The 18,534-nt window shown below is 46.5% G+C and overlaps 2 protein-coding genes and 1 non-coding gene across 9 annotated transcripts in view; 2 read left to right on the top strand and 1 right to left on the bottom strand.

Annotated features, from left to right (window-relative positions):
* Positions 1-96: 96 nt before the first annotated feature.
* Positions 97-229, top strand: LOC114909305 (small nucleolar RNA SNORA57). The gene has a single exon (XR_003797208.1). It is a non-coding gene; the product is annotated as a small nucleolar RNA SNORA57 (small nucleolar RNA).
* A 2,798-nt stretch (positions 230-3,027) lies between these two features.
* On the bottom strand, positions 3,028-4,400 carry cdkn2aipnl (CDKN2A interacting protein N-terminal like). Its single transcript, XM_018728831.2, has 3 exons — positions 4,160-4,400; positions 3,320-3,428; positions 3,028-3,191 (listed from the first exon to the last, which is right to left on the bottom strand). The coding sequence occupies exons 1-3, from the start codon at positions 4,369-4,371 to the stop codon at positions 3,183-3,185; spliced, it is 330 nt and encodes a 109-aa protein (XP_018584347.2). The 5' UTR covers positions 4,372-4,400; the 3' UTR covers positions 3,028-3,182.
* Positions 4,401-9,421: 5,021 nt separating this feature from the next.
* Positions 9,422-18,534, top strand: part of LOC108920310 (E3 ubiquitin-protein ligase Jade-2-like) — a 44,006-nt gene continuing 34,893 nt past the window's right edge. For 6 of the 7 annotated variants that reach the window (XR_003797194.1, XM_029247343.1, XM_029247347.1 and 3 more), the window contains exons 1-2: positions 9,422-9,890; positions 18,030-18,093. Coding sequence is in view for 6 of the 7 variants with exons in the window: in XM_029247343.1 (XP_029103176.1) it covers positions 18,030-18,093 (64 nt within the window). In the remaining variant the exon portion in view is untranslated. The remainder of the gene's footprint in view (positions 9,891-18,029; positions 18,094-18,534) is intronic. The other variant, XM_029247344.1, reaches the window with a different exon arrangement.

The raw sequence follows: 18,534 nt of genomic DNA, 5'->3' as shown, positions 1-18,534 counted from the left end.
TTCTTTGTTGAAACTAGCGTCATCTTGTTTTCAAGTTTGTAAATGTCTCGTTCGGGAATGTTGTAGTTCTCATGATCTGTACCCGTGGTGCGCCACCCTCCTTTCTTGGCATGCACGCGCTCTCCGTGCACGTGCGTGTATGTATGGAGGGAGAGAAGTGTCCAGTGTAATGTCTTCGGTGCTAGTGTGTTTCCATGACCTAGTTCTATCCTCAAGCACTGGAACACGCACACAATTGAATGTCTAATTTTAATTTGTAGTGTCTCTATAAATTTAAAATGTCGTTTAAATATTTAGCATGACATGTGTATTTCCTTTGCTTTCCGCTTTGTAGACGCCGGATGCAGCTTAAGACTCAAGACAAGTTCAGCCACTAGTCTGAAGGTGAGTTTCGTTTTCTCCCCACGATACTCGTCGGTCTTCAGTAGCGAGAAAAGCCGATCGCCTCCTCATATTGGCACGCGCGCGCTGCCCGTGCTCGCGCGTGTAATCTAGGGAGGCACATCAGCCTCGTCAGCGTGGCGCGAGAGCAGGCGACGTGTAGCGTGCGCCTTGCGGAGACCTCGTCTGACGCATAGCATTACATCACATAGCGTGAAAATGATCCCGGAGAAGCGCTTTGCTCCGGAAATGTTGCTTGAGTGATGTGCTGTGAAATAAGTGTGCTCTCTCCGCAGGTGGGTGTCGACTGTCCGCTTCCCTTGAGATCATGCAGAGGAGTTTTGGCTCTAATTAGTTGATGAAAATGGGATTTGAAAGATAGGATATGTTGTATGGGAATGCCCTCTACTGTAAATGACAAAAAGAGATGTCTCTTCAAACTGAAGGATAAGCACATGGAAGCTTAACAAAAGAGAAAGCATTGAGACTTTTTTCTTCTGCATCACACAGCTGAAATCATATTGGCTAACTGGGATTTGATGCAGGTACCCAGGAAAATACCCACATCAATGAAATTCATTTCATGCTGAAAATGAATATCAGAAGGCTACTATCAAATTTGCTGGACTGCAGTCAGTTTGGCCCACCCTTACATTCCCTTTAATGAAGGGACAAACTTGCAGGAAACTAGGGCAATTTTTAAAAGATCAAATGCAATGAATGACCGATGTACCACAAATTATGTGGCTATCCGTCTCACAAATAGCCAGTGGGGGCGAAAATGCTGAATGAGAGAAACTGCCACTTAAACTATCCATCTGGATTCATGTGCAACAGCATGTAGGTCTGCATTAAAGAAACTAAGTTTATGGCAGCAAATTTACCTGTTAAACAGTATGACAAGGATGGAAAGGGAGAACCCTGTGGTTGACTGCTTTGGAGCAAAAACTCAAGGGGCATTCTACTGTCAGTCAATAGACTTGACATATTTCACGGTCCTGGTGTACCTATTGAACACAGGAATTTTCAGTTCTTGAAAGATGGCACATCCCTAGGTGGCTTGAAGTAGTTGAACTTCAGGTCCTGGGAAGCACTTGACAGGTACATGGATGACTAAATTGTATACTGCAGTGGATTCTGAGGTAAGTCCAGTTGATGCCATCGAACTGGTGAAGCCAGTCATTTGGAGACTGAAGGAGATATTGCAGGACTTGTTTCAAATTCTGTCATCCACAGGGGATTTTCTTGTTCATTGTTGGGCAATACATTAGCAAAGTTGAGGGCTATGCCTTGTCAGTTTGTTCCCATGATGTCATCTTCAGGCAACTAAGGGTGACTCAAAGAACTGATTGGAGTTGATTAGGTGGTAGACAAAGTTGAAAAGCTCCTGGAAGAGCAGGGACTACAAGCACCTAGAAAGGAATAGCCTAACTTAAACAGTTGGATAGGATTTACATGTGTTGGGTTGCAGATATATTGGAAGGGCTGTAGGGAAAGATTTGCCACATGTGGGTCCTGAAATAGTTGTCATACAGTGGCATGGTTAAACTTCACACAAATCCAAAAATCCAACATGGCATATTGTCCTGAAGAGCAGGGACAAGATGACACTACTGACTTCCAAATGTCAATCTATGCACTTGTAGTTGACTTATCCCAAGACCTTCTTTACAGATCAGTGACCTTTTTGTTTTGACTAGTATAAAATGTACTTAAATGGTTTATAGAAAATTGTTTAATGGAATATATTCTTGTGTTAAATTATGAAGGACCTGAACTTTGAAGTTCAAGTGGATTGTACAGACTTGGTGTTTGTAGAACTTGACTTAAATGGCATGTTAACTGTATTAAATTATTGGCTTTGACTAGAATTTCCATTAGTCTACTGTACCTCCAGTTTTCAGTTCTGGAATTTTGCAGAAACAATACAGCTAAACTCATGTTCTGCTACTCATGATTATGACATTCATAAGCACTTATTCATTTTGTATTCAAAATTCATTAAATTATTTTGGTTTAAGGAAGTTATGGTAACTCATTTGTAATCAATTACAACTTTCTGTGCAGAAGCCTCAAAACAAAAGGAACAATGGGGCTCATTCTCCTGAAGCTGCCATTTTATTTCTTAACCAATTAAGACAATCTTTGCCTTTTTTTTTTTTTCTTCAAACCCCATCCATTGAAATAACAATTTACCACTTTAAAGTGGCTGTTTTAGTAAGCATTGGGTGGTTGGGACTTGATAATGCAGCTTAATCAACTGAATAAAGCTGTGACTTGGATGTTTGCTCTATTCTAAACTGTGCAATAAACTTTTGCAGTAAGGTAAGGGGTAAATGCTAACTTAAGCAGTTTATTAAACTACAAACAAATCCCAAACCCTATGCAGACATCACACAAACTGATTTACCTATTTGTGCAAAGTATCACTGGACCAATAAGGAGGACCTTATCTTTATTTAAATACAACAGGTCTGACATCACTTCCTTTGCTGGTTTGAGTTCTGTGATGAACATGTAGTCTCCAGCACATTGTGGTCCTGCTCTAGAAAACACCCTGTTATACAATGTCAAATGTTTTCAAAAAGAATGTTTAAAATTCTGTCAATACACAAAGGTAAAATTCCCTAGCTAATGAGCTGTGGGGGGGGGGGGGGTAGGATCTGAACATGCATATAAAAAAAGTTAGAAACCTACATATAAAATCCTTGGCAAGATCTGACAAGGGGGAAAAAAGATCCGTCCTTGAAATAAGATGGTTGAGGGGCCAGATTCCCCAGGTTGCCCACAACACCCCATGGTCACCGACGCTGTGCAGCACAAGGGAAAAGGGAGGGGGGGGTCAGTAACCTACCACCATTCAACAAGGAAAAAAAGTGCACATTGACAAAAACAGCCATTAAAATTGATACATTTCCCCAACACATGAAAGATTTACCTGCTGCTGCTGCTTCACTATTTCATCTCGTGTTTTGAACACTGGAGCATCTTCTACCACGATCCCCTCGGCCATCTCTTGAACCTTGTCCAGCAGCTCCTGGCTGTACCTGGAAAGCAGGTAAGAGATATGTGGCTTTAGGTTTGTTCTAGAACTTTTAACAAGAATCACATACTCTTCAAAGAGAGGTACATAAAAAACTTAATTACTGCCAAAAGTAACTGCATGAAGCACAAAAACAACACAGGAGCCTTGTATGGATTTTTAGACCACAAAACGTATTACGCCTAGAGATGTGGAACGACTAGGTATTTGAAAGCCCGAAGCCAGCAGGTGGCGTTGTGGTTGAGAACATGGACCTGTAACATATTGGCTGTTGGTTCAAGTCCAACTCCTGGCTGTAGTACCCTTAACCATGGTACTGGACCTGAACGATAGGGTGAAATGACCCTGCTCTGTATGGGAAATCATTGCAACTTTGTAGTTTTAAGAAGATTTTAGGTAACTGTTTGAAGTGTCAGACAAATGAACAATAACAGAGAAGTGAAACATTCTTCTTCCTCCTGTAGTTTGAAGGATTAGAGACTATTATTATTATTTATTATTATGATAACAAATATCCACCCCGGCCGCATGTAAGACAGTACCAATTAATTGGAATAAATGTATTTTTAATGGAATTATTCATGTAAAGGCTGTTCCCGGTCGGTCCAGTGAAAGTACACGGTTGTGTAAAAAGGATACAATGTGTCAATGAATGAGAATTATGATGAGGCACGTAAACTGGAGGAAAACGGTTATAAATAATCATCATGATCACGACATGAATCATGTACACACCGACAGCCGAGGAAGACGTTGTTCGCCCAAACCATGGACAGCGCCAGCAGGTGGTCCAGCTCTGGGTCCTCGTAGTGGCCGATGTTGCGGAAGATGAATTCCCTCCTGGACTTCCAGTGCTTCTCGCTCTCGGACACCGAGCGGAAGGTCTCCACGCGCTCCGCCAGCTGCCGGTTCTGCTCCACAAACTGCGCGACGTCGCCGGCAGCCATTTTCGCAACGAGAGCGCGCGCGCGGACGGGGGGCGGGCCCTACGCCGCTATTTGCATAGGACCGCCCCGCCTCTACAGTGCTAAGACGCATGCGCACATGAGCGTTGACGCGTTCGTGTTTCGAGTTTTCGCTGCGGCGCCGGCCTGCGACGGAATTTTACAGTCGTACGTTTCAAAATGGATAAAACGTCGTTTTTCCGTCCGAAAACCAGAATATCTCATGATCTGGAGAACGTAAATAATCACGAAAATATTACACAAAATTGAAAATTGGACGTAAAAATAAACACGGGTAACAAACGCATCCTATTAATTTCCATTTTTATATGCACAAATATTATTTTTTACACAAATATTGTCAGTTATTGAATGTATCGAGTGAAAATCGAAGCAGACGCACACCAGTGACTCTGAAACACAATGAAGGCTTAAGATAGACAGAAGGAAGGAAAACACGGGGTCCAGCCGTGGAGTGTCGTTCCCCTGGGGAATTACTGGAAAGTGCTTAAGGACCTGATTTGCATTGCTTTACATTTATTGCATAGCACTGCTTCATGTTTATTCCTTCTGTCCAAAGGATTTCAGATCACTTTACAGGAAAATAGGAGAAAAATATTTGATGCAATCTAATTGGAAGGGATCTTTACTTAAATACAGTTACATTAATGACTGTTAAAAAAGCCTTTACTGAAGGGCAGCAGGTGGCGTAGTGATTAAAGCTGCTGCTTTGTACTCAAAGTTCAAAATGTACCTCCTGCTGGAGTACTTTTCATTCAAATTCTTACCCCGAATGGCTCCAGGGCAAATTACATAGCTGTATAAATCACACACACTGGCTAAAACCACTTTGCCCAAGCAGGGTTGCAAGGTGGGAGGAGGAGGGGACACACCCAAGATGAGATGCCAGTCCATCACAAGGCACCCCAAGTGGGACTCGAACCCCAGACCCACCAGAGAGTGGGACCCAGCCAAGCTAGCTCCACCACTGTGACCCAACACTCTGTAAATCACTGTAAATATATTAGTGCACAATTCTCACATTGTGAGCTGCTTTGGAGAAAAGTGTGAGCAAGATGAATTAATAGGTAGTAACAATTAGTTGCGAAAAATATACAGTCATGTATTTAGAAGATGCATGAACTATGTGAGGATACCTGTTCTGCTGTAGGTAGTGAAGAGTCAATCAGGTATAGAAATTCATTCACAGCCTGTCCGTTATACAGTTTGATAGACAATTGATCTCCCTGATATACTGTCAGCCCTCCATGTGTTTGTAACTACTGTCCATATTAGTGTAAGCATTATAGTTCAGATCCTTGGACATACGGGAGCATGGTGGTGCAGCGGGTTTGGTCAGGTCCTGCTCTCTGATGGGTCTGGGGTTTGAGTTTTGCTTCGGGTGCCTTGCGATGGACTGGTGTCCCATCCTGGGTGTGTCCCCTCCCCATCCAGCCTTATGTCCTGTGTTGCCAGGTTAGGCTCTGGCTTCCTGTGACCCTGCTTGGGACAAGCAGCCTCAGACAGTGTGTGTGTACTTGGACATATAGTCAGTATTTTATACTGGATCACTGTTCAGTTCAGCTTCTTCTGGTCTCTTCACTACTGGCTGTCACTCAATCAAATTCCAAAATTCAGTGCAAGAAACAGAGCACAGTGGGGCTGCATCCCTAAGTGCAAGACGTGTCATCCAACCAGCCTGAGCACAACTACAGCTCCAGATCAGTACGTGAAATGAGCTTTGAAACTGTGAAACCAGCAGAGCCCGTGGCACTGCAGGTATCTGGAGCTTAGAGGGAGTGTCAAACCCTCAAAACACCACTTGTGTTAACTGCAGAGCACTCCAGAAAGGCTTATAATACATCAAGGAGTGGGACAGAGAGAGGGAGCAAAAACCAATCTGGGCTTTTTAATTTTCATGTCCGCCCACTGTGGAGGCCTGGAGGGAGTCCAAGGGAGGCAGAGCGATTACTTTGCAGAGCTGTAAGGAGGGGAAGAAGGCATTGCAGTGTAACCCAGTGAATAACTCTGTGATTTTGACCAAGGTGTCTCTCAGGAGGAATTACAACTACCATTGATTTTTTTAGATTTAATATGAGGACTGAAAAATTCAGGGGGGCTGGGGAGAGAACCCAGGTTCTGGGATAAGACAGCTAATCAACAATCTAATTTAATGACCACTGGCAAGTTTACTGGACAACCAGTAATACCCAGGAATTATGGCAAGCAATTCATACATGTGATAAACATGATAGATTATGCCCAATATTCTTTTTGCTGTCTTCAAGTTGTTCTCTCCCGTACGCAATGACAACAGTAACAACACATGTTTGGTGCACAGAGACCTTGTCTGCCAGAGATGTTCCTCACCCCCGTATACAAAGCAGACGGTGTTCCACCGTCCCCAGACCGCTGCCAGAAACAACCGAGGCTCTCTGGTTTCGGCTCACCTTTCATCGGCACATTTTGTACCGGACGTCATGCAGCTTGGCAGACACCGTGTACAAACCTGTCAGAGTCCAGCAGAACGTTCGGCTGGAGAAAAGACAGAGCCCTAGCAAACAGCTCACACACAGAATGAGTTCCTGAATATTTTATATGCATCCCTGAAGTGCGCTCTCAGTGATGCTCAAATGACGTGTGAACTTTCCATTCCAGGTGTATTTTTATTGAAACAGAGTCAGTGGAGTGCCATGTACAACCATTTCATAGTCTTATTCTCCCTGATCTGGAATCTAAAGGTCAACATGTTATACTTGAACTGATTATATTATAGATGAATGTTTACTACAGCTTTTCTGCATAATGTGTTGTATTTTGCCACAGGGCCATGTAAAAGCTCCAGTTAAGAGTATCATCACTGTAAAACAGAAACATAGCAACAAAACAGAGAACATAACAGAAAATGGTGTTTTGAGTAAAAGAAACCATTTTTATCCTTATCATGGAAATAGCACAGTTGATACTATTAATCAATGACAATTAACCACCACTTACCTGAAGCCTTTGTTCAAAACAAGTTATGTGTGCATAATAAGCTACTGAGTAGAATTACCCACTGATACTTTTAGGTAATTCTGATTTTATCAGTTCAGTTAGGGCACTGTGCCTAAGGACACTACAGAAGGAGCAGTGATTTGAATCCATGTCCTTTCACTGCAAGGCAATGGCACTAACTAACACTACATAATGAGAGAGTAGTCAAGATTTTATGTTAAACACAGAAGAGGAATGTCTTTATATTTCTGCTTAATTATTTTGTTTATCCAAAGCAGCTTACAGAACCTGCAATATTGTTCATTTATACAGCTGCATATTTACAGAAACTATTTGGGGTAAGTACCTGCCTCAAGTGCACTACAGCTGGTCCCCTCCTGGGTCTTGAATCAGCAACATTTTGATTAAAAGTCCATATCCGCAGAGTTCTAAGTGCTGCCTTGTGAAAGTGCGATGGATGTTCAGACATTCAGCTCCTAATGACACATACAGACAAACACATTGGGCAGTAGCTACACAATGCACTTTTTTTCAAACATAATGGCAAATGTAAAACTTTCAGACCTAAATATAGTTAATGTATGCATACATTTCTGCAAGTATATTAACATAAATTCTGTAATACAATTTATTTTAAAGACTAAAAGACAGAATCAAATTGAACCCCCCCCCCCCCACACACACACACACACACACACACACACACACACACACACAGACCCATACTAAAGCGCCTGTCAACCACTAGGAGACAGTGTTGCACATATCAAACACTTCTCAGTATGATCAAGGCGTTTCTAGGCCTCTTAATATTCACCTGCACACAGATGGTGGCAATGAACCTTAACATCATTCTCTTTTATTACACACATTTAAAAATTAATCTGCTACACATGTTTAATGCCTTCATTTTTTTTTACATCATTTCTATTACGGTGAATGAAAGTGCAATTGGAATGCAATAGATAGGTATACTGAGGCCTCCCAAGTGTACCGTGTTTTGATGATAACGAAAATAATACAGTCTTTAATTACTAGGGTATGTACCTTTCAGACTGTGAAGAAGCCACTGTCTTAGCAAGAATATTGTGTTTATATCTGCAGGACAGTATATTTACACTTATTCATTTTGCTGAGGCTTTTCTCCAGAGCATCTCACAGTCAGAATTATTTACCTGCTTATACAGCAGGGTAGTTTTACCAGAGCAGTTTAAGGTAAGTACCTTGCTTGCTCAGTGATACTACAGTCAGAGACAGGGATTGAACCAATGACCGTTGGATCTAAAGGCAGCAGCTCTAACTACTATGCTACCAGCTGTCCCTGTGTATGATATTAAGAGTAACTTTATTAAAAGTTCCAAACTACAAGCACAAATCTTAAATTTATCGGCCAGAAAAGCAGCTCATAGGATGACAATACTCGCCACTACACAAAAATAAAAATGCCTTTTTAACTCATCTCAGTGTTACTGGCAGCTGTCACTTTTCTCCGGAAACCCAAGAAGCGGGTAAACGCCGGTGTTAATCCAGTCAGAATTCGGACTCTGAATGTATTTCACACAGTACGTCACTAATGTGAAACATATTTCTGTTAGAAAATACAATATTAGTACATGTATTTGTGCTTTTCCTGTATTTTGGGCTGTGAGGAAGCTGGAGCGGCAGAGGATGGGGATGTTTCAATGGTCGGTGAAGCTCTGCGAAGCTGCTTGCAGAAACACGCTTTCCACAGGATGAACCCGGAGACAAACGTGGGATAAATCCGATTAAGGAGGACAAGTGGGACAAGTGGGACAACTGCGGGAAATATCCGCCCCCCCCCCCCCCGGAGACGCAATCGCTGCAGAAATGTAACAATTTTGTGTAACTATAATGTAACATTATGGATGGCACAACTTTGACGTGACTGTCAAAATGTAACATTTCGAATGTCACAGTTACAATGTAACCATTTCAATGCAGGAGTTACCACGTGACGATTTCGACGTAACCGTTACAATGTGATAATTTCATTTTAAGAGTCAATGTATCTGCGTTAAATGCGCGAGAGAGGAGCGCGTCATGCGGCCATGTGATTCGGGCTCCGTTCGGTCTCGATTCGGGTTTGACTCGGGTTTCGGATGACATCACTTCAAAGCGGTGAAAACAAGCCGCGAGCGCACATGAGACCTGCGTGCGCGTCCGTCGCTATTTCGGTTGCGTAACAACGCGCGGTGGCGTCGCGGGATGGGCGGACGTGGTTAGGACCCGGAGCACTTCGCCTTTCAGCGCGGAACGGGGCATCGAGCGCGTCACTCCGCAGCGGCTCGGACGCGCAGAGCGCTCGTGCTGCACGTAACAGAGCCCGACCCCCCCAGGACAGCCTAGGGATGAGCGCGGCGCGTGTCGGCGGGTACCAGTCCTCCTCTCCTGTCAGATCATCGTCGCCCCCCCCGAGCTGAGGAGCCCGATTCCACCCGACGGCAGCCCGTGCGCGCGACCAAGGTGAACACGACGGCTTCCCGATCCGTCCGTTTTTCCACCAGGTACGAGCTCAGCTGGGAGGTGCACCTGGGCAACGCATGTAGGTCACACCGCGTGTGCTCGTGCTCGAGGAAGACTGGAAACCCCCCCCCCCTTCCCACCTCGCTGTAACTTTTTTAAAAACACATATAATATCGACGCGTGTTGTAAAGATGACGAGGTGAGTGAGATAGACGATCGGCGGCTCGCAGGGGAGACGATACGCAGATGGACGTTTCTGGAGCTCATGTGGAGCACCTCTGCGTGATCTCATAGTCTCGTGGTGCTTCAAGTTCTCCAGAAGCGGAGTCCGAAGGCGGCCGCGAGGCGCAGGGTCAGGGAGGCTGTGCGGGACCTCCAACTTTACTGGTGTGTTACACCGCTTGGGCTCCTCGAGCAGCGCCGATCTGAGCGCTCAAATGTGCGCGGAACTAATGTGTGCGATTCGCTGCCCTCCTTGCGGTGGCACGGGGGTGGCACGCGGTGGCTGCCGGGGAGGGGGGGGCGGTACGCTGCTATAGGAATGTCTTCATTTCCCTAAGTGTGTCGGAACACAGAAAACTGTGCGGGGGCCTGCGCACCATTAAGAAAATAGACCCCCCCCCCCTCTTCCCGTGAGGATCCTGGCGATCGAGGACCTGGGGGAGCACTTTCAGGGGTCTGTGTCGCCTTCGATGTGTGTCTCTGTGTTTTGTGCGGGACCACCGGTAGGGGGCGTGGCTGTTGTTTACCTCTGGAAAGCGGTGCTGGCGGCGCAGGGGGTGGGACCCGGCTTGCTCGTCACTGTCCGCCGTGAGAAGCCCCACTCCGGTGTCCCACGTTTGACTGCAAGACAAACCGAAGAGAATGAAAATGGCAAAATATAGATAATATATAAGTCATCAGCTCAGTTTTGATATGGATCTAAAATTCTTACAGGTATAGTAAAAATGATGAAATGATCAAATTACCAAACTGATTTAAATAGATTTAAAAAAAAATAATGTGTGTCGACTATAAAGTAATCCAGAGGGAATAAAAAATAAATAATAAAAATAAAAGCAAGGTGAAACCAAAAACAAACTTAGTTTAGAAAGCTGTTTTGACTATATAAGCTAATCTACAAGGGAAAAATAGAAAAAAAAGAATAAATAATAAAGACAAAAATAAAATGAAACCCAAAACATACTTATTCATCTTGTCAAATTGCTTTAAAAAAAAAAAAAAAAAAAAAAGTATGTATATTCATAATTGAAACCAGCAGTCAGTCTGCGTGGTCTTGCCCATCTTATGAAAGCAGCCACGGGTTTATGGCACTTTTAAATCCAGACCCCCAGTTGATTTATTTGATGCAAGGTTCACTGTACAGGGCCGTTCTTTATGGAGAATAGATATAATTGAGCAGCCTTTGCCTTGAATCAATTAATATAAGGTCTGAATCATCGCGGGACTCGTTACATGTTCCCAGCGGTGACAACCCGTCCGGGTCTCCCTCCAGGCGTGGGCCTGAGAATGAGTCACAATGTGGGGCGTGGAGCCCCCCCCCCCCCGCTGGTGGCTCCCTCATCCTCGCTCTCCAGAGGATAACGGTTCTCACCATAATTGAGGGTTGATGGCGTGCAGTAGGAGCAGGAGCCGAGCAGCTGGACTCGGGAGTGTTTACATCTTGTGTCTGTGTGCGTGCGTGCGTGCGTGCGTGCGTGCGTGAGAGAGAGAGAGGGAGAGAGAGAGAGAGAGAGAGCAGTGTTCAGTGACCTGTCAGTGATTTGTAACTTGAAATCTCATAAGCACTGATGTCTGCTCTTGTGTGTGTGTGTGTGTGTGTGTGTGTGTGTGTGTGTGTGTGTGTTATGCTACTTCACCTCTGGCTTTGTAAGGCCTCTACCTGAGCAGTTAAGCATTTGATTAAACAAATGATTTCCATAATTTAAAAAATCAGCAATCTTTCTCGGGGGTGGGGGCGCTGTGGCGCGGTGGGTTTGGTCGGGGCTCTGTGGTGGCTCTGGGGTTTGAGTCCTGCTTGGGGTGCCTTGCGGCAGACTGGTGTCCCGTCCGGAGTGTGTTCTTGCGCCCTGTATTGCCAGGTTAGGCTCCGGCTTGCTGCCACCCTGCTCGAGACAAGCGGTTGTAGATTGTGTGTGTGCAATCTCTTTCAGCACCTGCCATGAGCTCTATTTTATATGTCTTTTGCCCCACCCTCTGGCTCTCTGGTTGACCTGATTGGTTTAATGCCAGCTCTGGGGGTGGAGTCAGTGATGTTGGGAGCCTTGGAGTCACACTGAAAACAATGCACCCCTGGCAGGCCATCCCTGCACACAACTTCACATTCTTGAGTGAATTGAGTGAATATGCACCATTTATATTTATATATATATATATGGACAAGGCTTGGCAGAGTCCAAGACCCACACTGAACGGGCTTGAATTAATGCAGAGTATGTGGACACAGCTCTCGCTCCGTGCGTAAAGAGACCGAATGGCTTGCAGTAGCGGCTCTGGCACCCCCTTACTCCCGATGCACCTCCCACAGAATTTCTCTGGGAACACGGTCGTCGGCCTTTTCCAAGTCCACAGAACACATGTAGACTGGATTAGTGAAATCCCATGCCCCCTCAATTACCTGTGGGAGGGTGAAAATCTGGTCCGCTGTTCCACGGCCAGGACGGAATCCGCATTGTTCCTCTTCAATTTGAGGTTCAACTATCGGCCGGAGCCTCCAACACCCTGGCATAGACTTTCCCAGGGAGGCTGAGAAGTGTGATACCCCGATAGTTGGCACACACTTTCTGGTCCACTTTCTTAAAGATAAGGACTACACCCCAGTTTGCCAATCCAAAGGCACTCTGCCTGCAGTCCATGCACTGCAGAGGCATGTCAGCCATGACAGCCCTACAACATCCAGAACCTTAAGCATTTCCGGGCGAATCTCATCCACCCCCGATACTTTGCCATAGTGGAGCTTTCCAACTACTTCAGTGACTTCCACCAGGGAAATGGACTCTGATACCCCGGAATCCTCTGGCTCTGACTCCTGTAAGTGAGGCGTATCTCTCGGGTTTAGGAGTTCCTCAAAGCGCTCCTTCTGCTTCCCAACAATGTCCTCATTTGAGGTCAGAGTTTCTCCACCTTTGCTGAGCACAACTTGAGCAAAGCTCCTCCAACCCCTTCTGAGCCGGCAGATGGTTTTTCAGAACCTCTTTGAGGCCAACTGAAAGTCATGTCAGTGTCGCTGCAAACTCCTGCCATCCTCCCGATTTTGCTTCTGCAACCGCAGCCGCTGTCACCGTTTTTTGCCTGCTGATACCTCTCTGCTGAGTCAGGAGTCCCCAGACCCAACCAGGCCCTAAAGGCCTCCTTTTTCAGCTTGACGGCTTCCCTCACTGCCGGTGTCCACCACTGGGTTCTTGGGTTGCTGCCTCACTGTCCATCAGTTTTCCCTGCTATCTGATCCAGCTCGCCACCAGATGGTGATCGGTTGACAGCTCAGCAGCTGTTTTTACCCGAGTGTTCAGAACATGTGCCCTCAAGTCAAATGAAATGACAATATAGTCAATCGTTGAACTTTGGCCCAAGGAGCTCTAGTACCAAGTACACCTATGACCATCCTTGTGTTCGCTTGTCCCATGCGGGGTCGCGGGAAGCCAGAGCCTATGTATATATGTGGTAGTACAACAGGCTTGGCCGGGTCCTGCTGTCTTGCGGGTCTGGGGTTTGAGTCCTGCTTGGGGTGTCTTGTGATGGACTGGCATCCCATCCTGGGTGTGTCCCCTCCCCCTCCAGCCTTATGCCCTGTGTTGCTGGGTTAGGCTTCAGCTCGCCGTGACCCTGCTGGGGACAAGTGGCTTCGGCCAGTCTGTGTATGTGTATATATTATATATAGTGTTCTGTCCATCCATCATCAATAGCATCCAGTCATGGTGGGTCACTATGGTTGGAGCCTATCCTGGAAGCTTAGGGAGTGAAATGATTAAACACACACTCATTTATTCAGTGTTTATGTACATGTAATAAAACATTGAATGAATACGGGCTTGTGCTTCAGCCAATCAGGTTGACTCCTCAGGTTCCCAGCCCCCCCCCCCACCTTGCCCAGCAGCATTCACGGAGAGGTACCCATTAGGTCTCCTTGTGCTTGTGGGATAAGAGATGAGATGATCACAGAGATGAGTGCACAACTGTGCAGGGCAACAGTGAAACAGAGTCCCACTCCAACTGTGTCACGCTGCTTCGAGAGCTGCTGGGTCTTGGGTTCCTTGGCACCTCATTTCTCTCCCACGGGTCACATTTGCTCACAGGGATGCTGCTCGCTGGCAGGAATTCAGCTTCAGCATCTGAGGGGTCCCTTGCCTGTGTAGATTGTGGGTGTTTACTCCCAGTGAAGGTAATTCCGCAGCGATAACAAGACATAGTGAAAATATCGTTCTGTGTTTACGGTCCCTCTTTTGTTCAAGTGAAATATTGACTTTGCTTTATTTGATTGCAGTGCCAATAGGTGTGCTGTGTCTCGTCACATTTTTGTATTAATTTTTGCCTGGAAGTCAACGGAGAGGACATGGGTTGACTCATTTCCTCTCATGATGTCCCTTCCTTGCTGATGGCAAATATTTCCTCAAAGACTTGAAAAATTAATTTCCCCACATACAGTGTTAGGTTTGTACAGTAAGTACTTACCTTGATTTACCCATTTATAAACCTGAGTAACCTTTACTGTATCCATCCGGGCTAAGTACCTTGATCAAGGGGACTCCTGCAGGAGGTAGGATTTACACCTGGGTCTTTCAGTTAGAAAGTGACTGCTCTAACCGCTACGCCACCTGCTGGCCCCGAGGATTCCCTCGCTCTGCCTCTCCACTCTGGGGTGTGTTTCTTGTGGTGTTCTGGAAACAGTGTCCCACCCCTGCCAGCCTCCTTGCAATGTCGCCGTGAACGGAAGATGCTCTGCTCCCTAGTCCATCGATAGTCTAATGAACTCCTGATGGCGGCGAGGTGATGTTGGCACTTTAATCCCCAGCAGCCTCTCCGTCTGCCTTCCCACTCAGCGCCTTGGCAGCCCGTCAGGCCGCCCGGATGCTTCCTGGCCGTGTTCGTCAGCACTTTACCGATAAGGCTTGAAAGGCATTTCAACTTTTTTTTTTGCCTTTCTATTTTTTTGCAGCCATATTGCTTGGGAGAGAAAATTATAATGTAGCATCGGTAAATAACAGAAGTGTGTCTGTTTCTAGGTCCTGCGATTAATGAGGAAATTGTTTTCTTTTTTTTTTGTTCGGCTGTTCTGGTTATTGCTCCGCAGGGAGCCGTGGTCGACAGTGAGGTCATCCGCTGAGACGATAACCTCCCGCCAGTGCCGGAGCGAACAGCCTTCCACAGGCCCACTTCCTGAATGGCCACGAAATTAAAATCGCAGGTGCGGAACCGTGTTAATTGGGCCGTTAACCCTTTTTTGCAGCCTGGGGGAAAAGATGCGTCGTGTGGGGCGGAGGGAGATTGGAACGCGTTCTCTCCGCCGGCTTTGACAGGGATGTCGTTCTGCTCGTTCGGTGTTTTACCAGTGCCCCCCCACCGAAGCCTATCTATTCCGGGAGTTTCCGTGGAGCGCGTCGAGCGTGGATGGCTGCCGATGATATGGTTCAGAAGACGGAGCCCGCTGTGGAAATCACGCACTCGTGTGCGTCACCGTGTGAACGCCGAGCGCTTTTCATGTTTCATCTTCCTCCTTCCTGAAAAAGGAAGAAATGGTGATTGACATATCTGTGTGAGTGAAACGACAGTGAGAGCCAGTGATTTGCTTAATGGATATTTTCCTCCCGAAAGCGACTTTTGTTGTTTACAACTACAGATGGATGCCTTGTTGTTCTTTTTTTTTTTTGATTTTTTTGTTTATGTTGTAATTTTTGAGGATACCCAACGGTGTCCTTCATCAGTATTTAACCCCTCAATCTGTAGTTCAAGGGTCTTGCTCTCTTCACGACTGCACCCCCTGTCTCCTGGTTACACGGTAGTGGTGTTTGTTGCTCTTTTCACAACCGTCCTGTTTTGTATGAAAACTGCCGGTTTCGTTCTCTTTCTTCCCTCCTTTTCCTTCCTGCAGAGGGAGGGACAACCCAGACCCGATAAAATTATACATAGTGAAGGAGGCTTAGTTTTTAGCCACATCTGCCCTCTATGAGGTTCTCTGATCTTCCTGTCCCAAAAATCGACGCCAGAATATACAGTGCTGGTGAAAAGCGTTAGTCCACCTGAACAGCCTGGACAACACCTGTGTGGGACAAACTGGACTGGAGAGTGAGAGCAAAGCAATGCACAGGTGTCCTACAGCTCTAGGAACTGCTGTGGGGAACATTTCCTCATCACAGAAGCACTAGTCTTCAACGAGTGTGCTCAAACTTTTGACTGGTACTCCGTGTTCTAAAAATGACAACGGGAAGTTGATTTTGTTGAACGAAAATGCAGACGTGCCGTATTTCGTTTCAGGCTAACGCTCAAGTAATGAACCCACAGAAATGTCCAACTTGTTCTCCGAATGCCTTGTGGGAAAAACAAACAGACAATTTCCAGGAAGTGCGCGGGATCTCCTCGCTGGTGCCGCATTAGCGTCTGTTCCTCGCAAAGGTCACGTGTCCTGTGTGCTTTCTCTCTACGTGCGTTTGTCCGTTTCCCGGAGGACTCCGTGTGTCCTGCTGCGTTAGTCTCGCCGGTTCTGGAGTCTCCGGACGTGTCGTTGGTGTCGTTCTCGTTGCAGGCTGATGGGTGCTTGGATAGCGGATGGATGGTGGGTTTAGTCACCTGGTGGAGGGCAGTCAGGTTTGTGCCCCTTGACTCTCCGGGGTTTATCGTCTGTGCAAGAGCACACAGCCTGGTCGCGATGCCCATCGGGTCCGGAGCAGGTTGTGCTTCAGGTAGTTTCCGTGTTCATAATAGTGCTGCTCTCAAGGAGTCACAGTGAACACGCTGTTCCTGCTCCGGGGTTCGATCCTGGAGCCGGACTTCAATCGCTGCGGTGATGATGTCATCTCGTGTGTTCAGCTTGTGCTGTGCGGTGTAACCAGAGTGGAAGGAACCAGAGCTCCAAGTGGAGCGCTGGAGAAGGTGTCGGGGCTCCCGGGGAGAAGGCCTAGGATGCAGCTGTTGTTCGGACCGCAGAAAGGGGTCAGTTTGCCAAGCTGTGAACCCCGAGCGCCGAATGTAGCGGGACTCCTCTTTATTGATGCGGTTTTCAACCCTCAGGCCCCCAGCGGGGACTGCCGTTGCGATCTGTCTCCGAGGAGATCTGGTCACTAAAAGGAAGCCAGCGGTGGGTGGACAAGACGTGATGGTCCATCCGTGTTTCAGCGCCTGGCGAAGGCTCCTGTCAGCGGTAATTTTAATAAACATGAGCTGCGCGGCGGTCAGAAGGTCTCCAGACATGAGCCTGGGGGGAAAACCTGCTTTTACACTCTCGTAAATCCGCATGGTGAGATGCAAACCCATGGCCCCCCCCCATTTGCGTTTCTTTTCCTTCCAGATGTAGGTCTCACTTAGTGACCTAACAGAACAACATAATTTATGTAAAGAAACAAAAAAAAAAAACACACTGACCCTTCCAAACTGCTGAAGTTATTAATATTTTCTTGCTTAGCCAGGGCTTTTATCCTCAACGACTTGCAGCTTTACTGGCGTTTGTGCAACAGCTGGATGCTATAGTGGAACATCTGAGGATCTTTCTCAAGGGTACTATATCAGGACCCCTCCTGGGATTTGATCAAACAGCCTTCAGCTTTTTATTGTACTGTTTAAATTTATTTATTTAGCTGACGCTTTCCTCCAAAGCATCTCACATCGTGAGGGTTATTTACTATTCCACTTGCAAAGATTTATCCCATTTATACAGGAGGGTAAATGTTACGGGAGCAAGGGTGCGTACCTTTCCGAAGGGTACTACTGCGGGAGGTGGGATTCAAACCTGGGTCCTCCAAGCGGAAGGTGGCCGCTTTAACCACCGCGCCACCTGCTGGCACAGGTTATCAGCCCATGCCATTCTTGTATTTTTTTAATGTCTGCTGGTGTCACTGACTGAGTTCAGCGTGAATCGCACGGAGGCAGACGTGGGAGATTTGTGGGGGTGGGGGGTGCGCAGCAGGAGATGCAGGCGGAGGCGCCCCAGACCCCCTTTGCGCGTCTCACTTGTTTACTTTCTCTCCTGACAGATGGAGAGTGAGCGGAAGAGGCGGAAATACTCCTCCAGCAGCAACGATTCTGACACCACCGACAGTAAGTACCCACTGCGGCCACACGGGGCGGAGCTTGTGAGCCCGATGTGGGTCACCGGGGGGGAGGGGGGGGTGTCATTGAGACCACAGTGAGCAGAGTTATTTGTTTTGACATTTATGTCGAAAGCAACACACAATATTTTACCGGTTATTATTAATAAATCACTTGACTGATACATTTATATCGCTGGGCCGTTTTTACTGTATCATTGGAGGGTAAGTACCATGATTGAGGAACTGCAGCTGGAGTATGTTCAGATGTGGGTCCTTTGAATGCAAGGAGAAAATGCTAACCACTGTGCCACCTGCTGCTCCCAGATGTAGTTTTTCTTTTTTACCAGGGTAACTTGGGTTAAGTGGCTCACCCAAGGCCACTACTGCAAGACCCATTCTGAGACTTGTTCCACTGACCTCCAGAGTATAAGTGTGCAGCCCCATCCTT

The sequence above is a fragment of the Scleropages formosus genome, chromosome 21, assembly GCF_900964775.1.
Source record: "Scleropages formosus chromosome 21, fSclFor1.1, whole genome shotgun sequence".
NCBI classification, from domain to species: Eukaryota; Metazoa; Chordata; class Actinopteri; order Osteoglossiformes; family Osteoglossidae; genus Scleropages; species Scleropages formosus.
Note: the sequence above shows the minus strand (reverse complement) of the source record. Positions and strands in the feature narration are given on the sequence as shown.

Excerpts from the sequence above, each read along its gene's own strand:
- cdkn2aipnl (XM_018728831.2), bottom strand. The coding sequence starts at position 4,371 with ATGGCTGCCGGCGACGTCGCGCAGTTTGTGGAGCAGAACCGGCAGCTG. Across the intron at positions 3,429-4,159 it reads AACGTCTTCCTCGGCTGTCG|GTACAGCCAGGAGCTGCTGG; the intron begins GTGTGTACATGA and ends CCTGCTTTCCAG.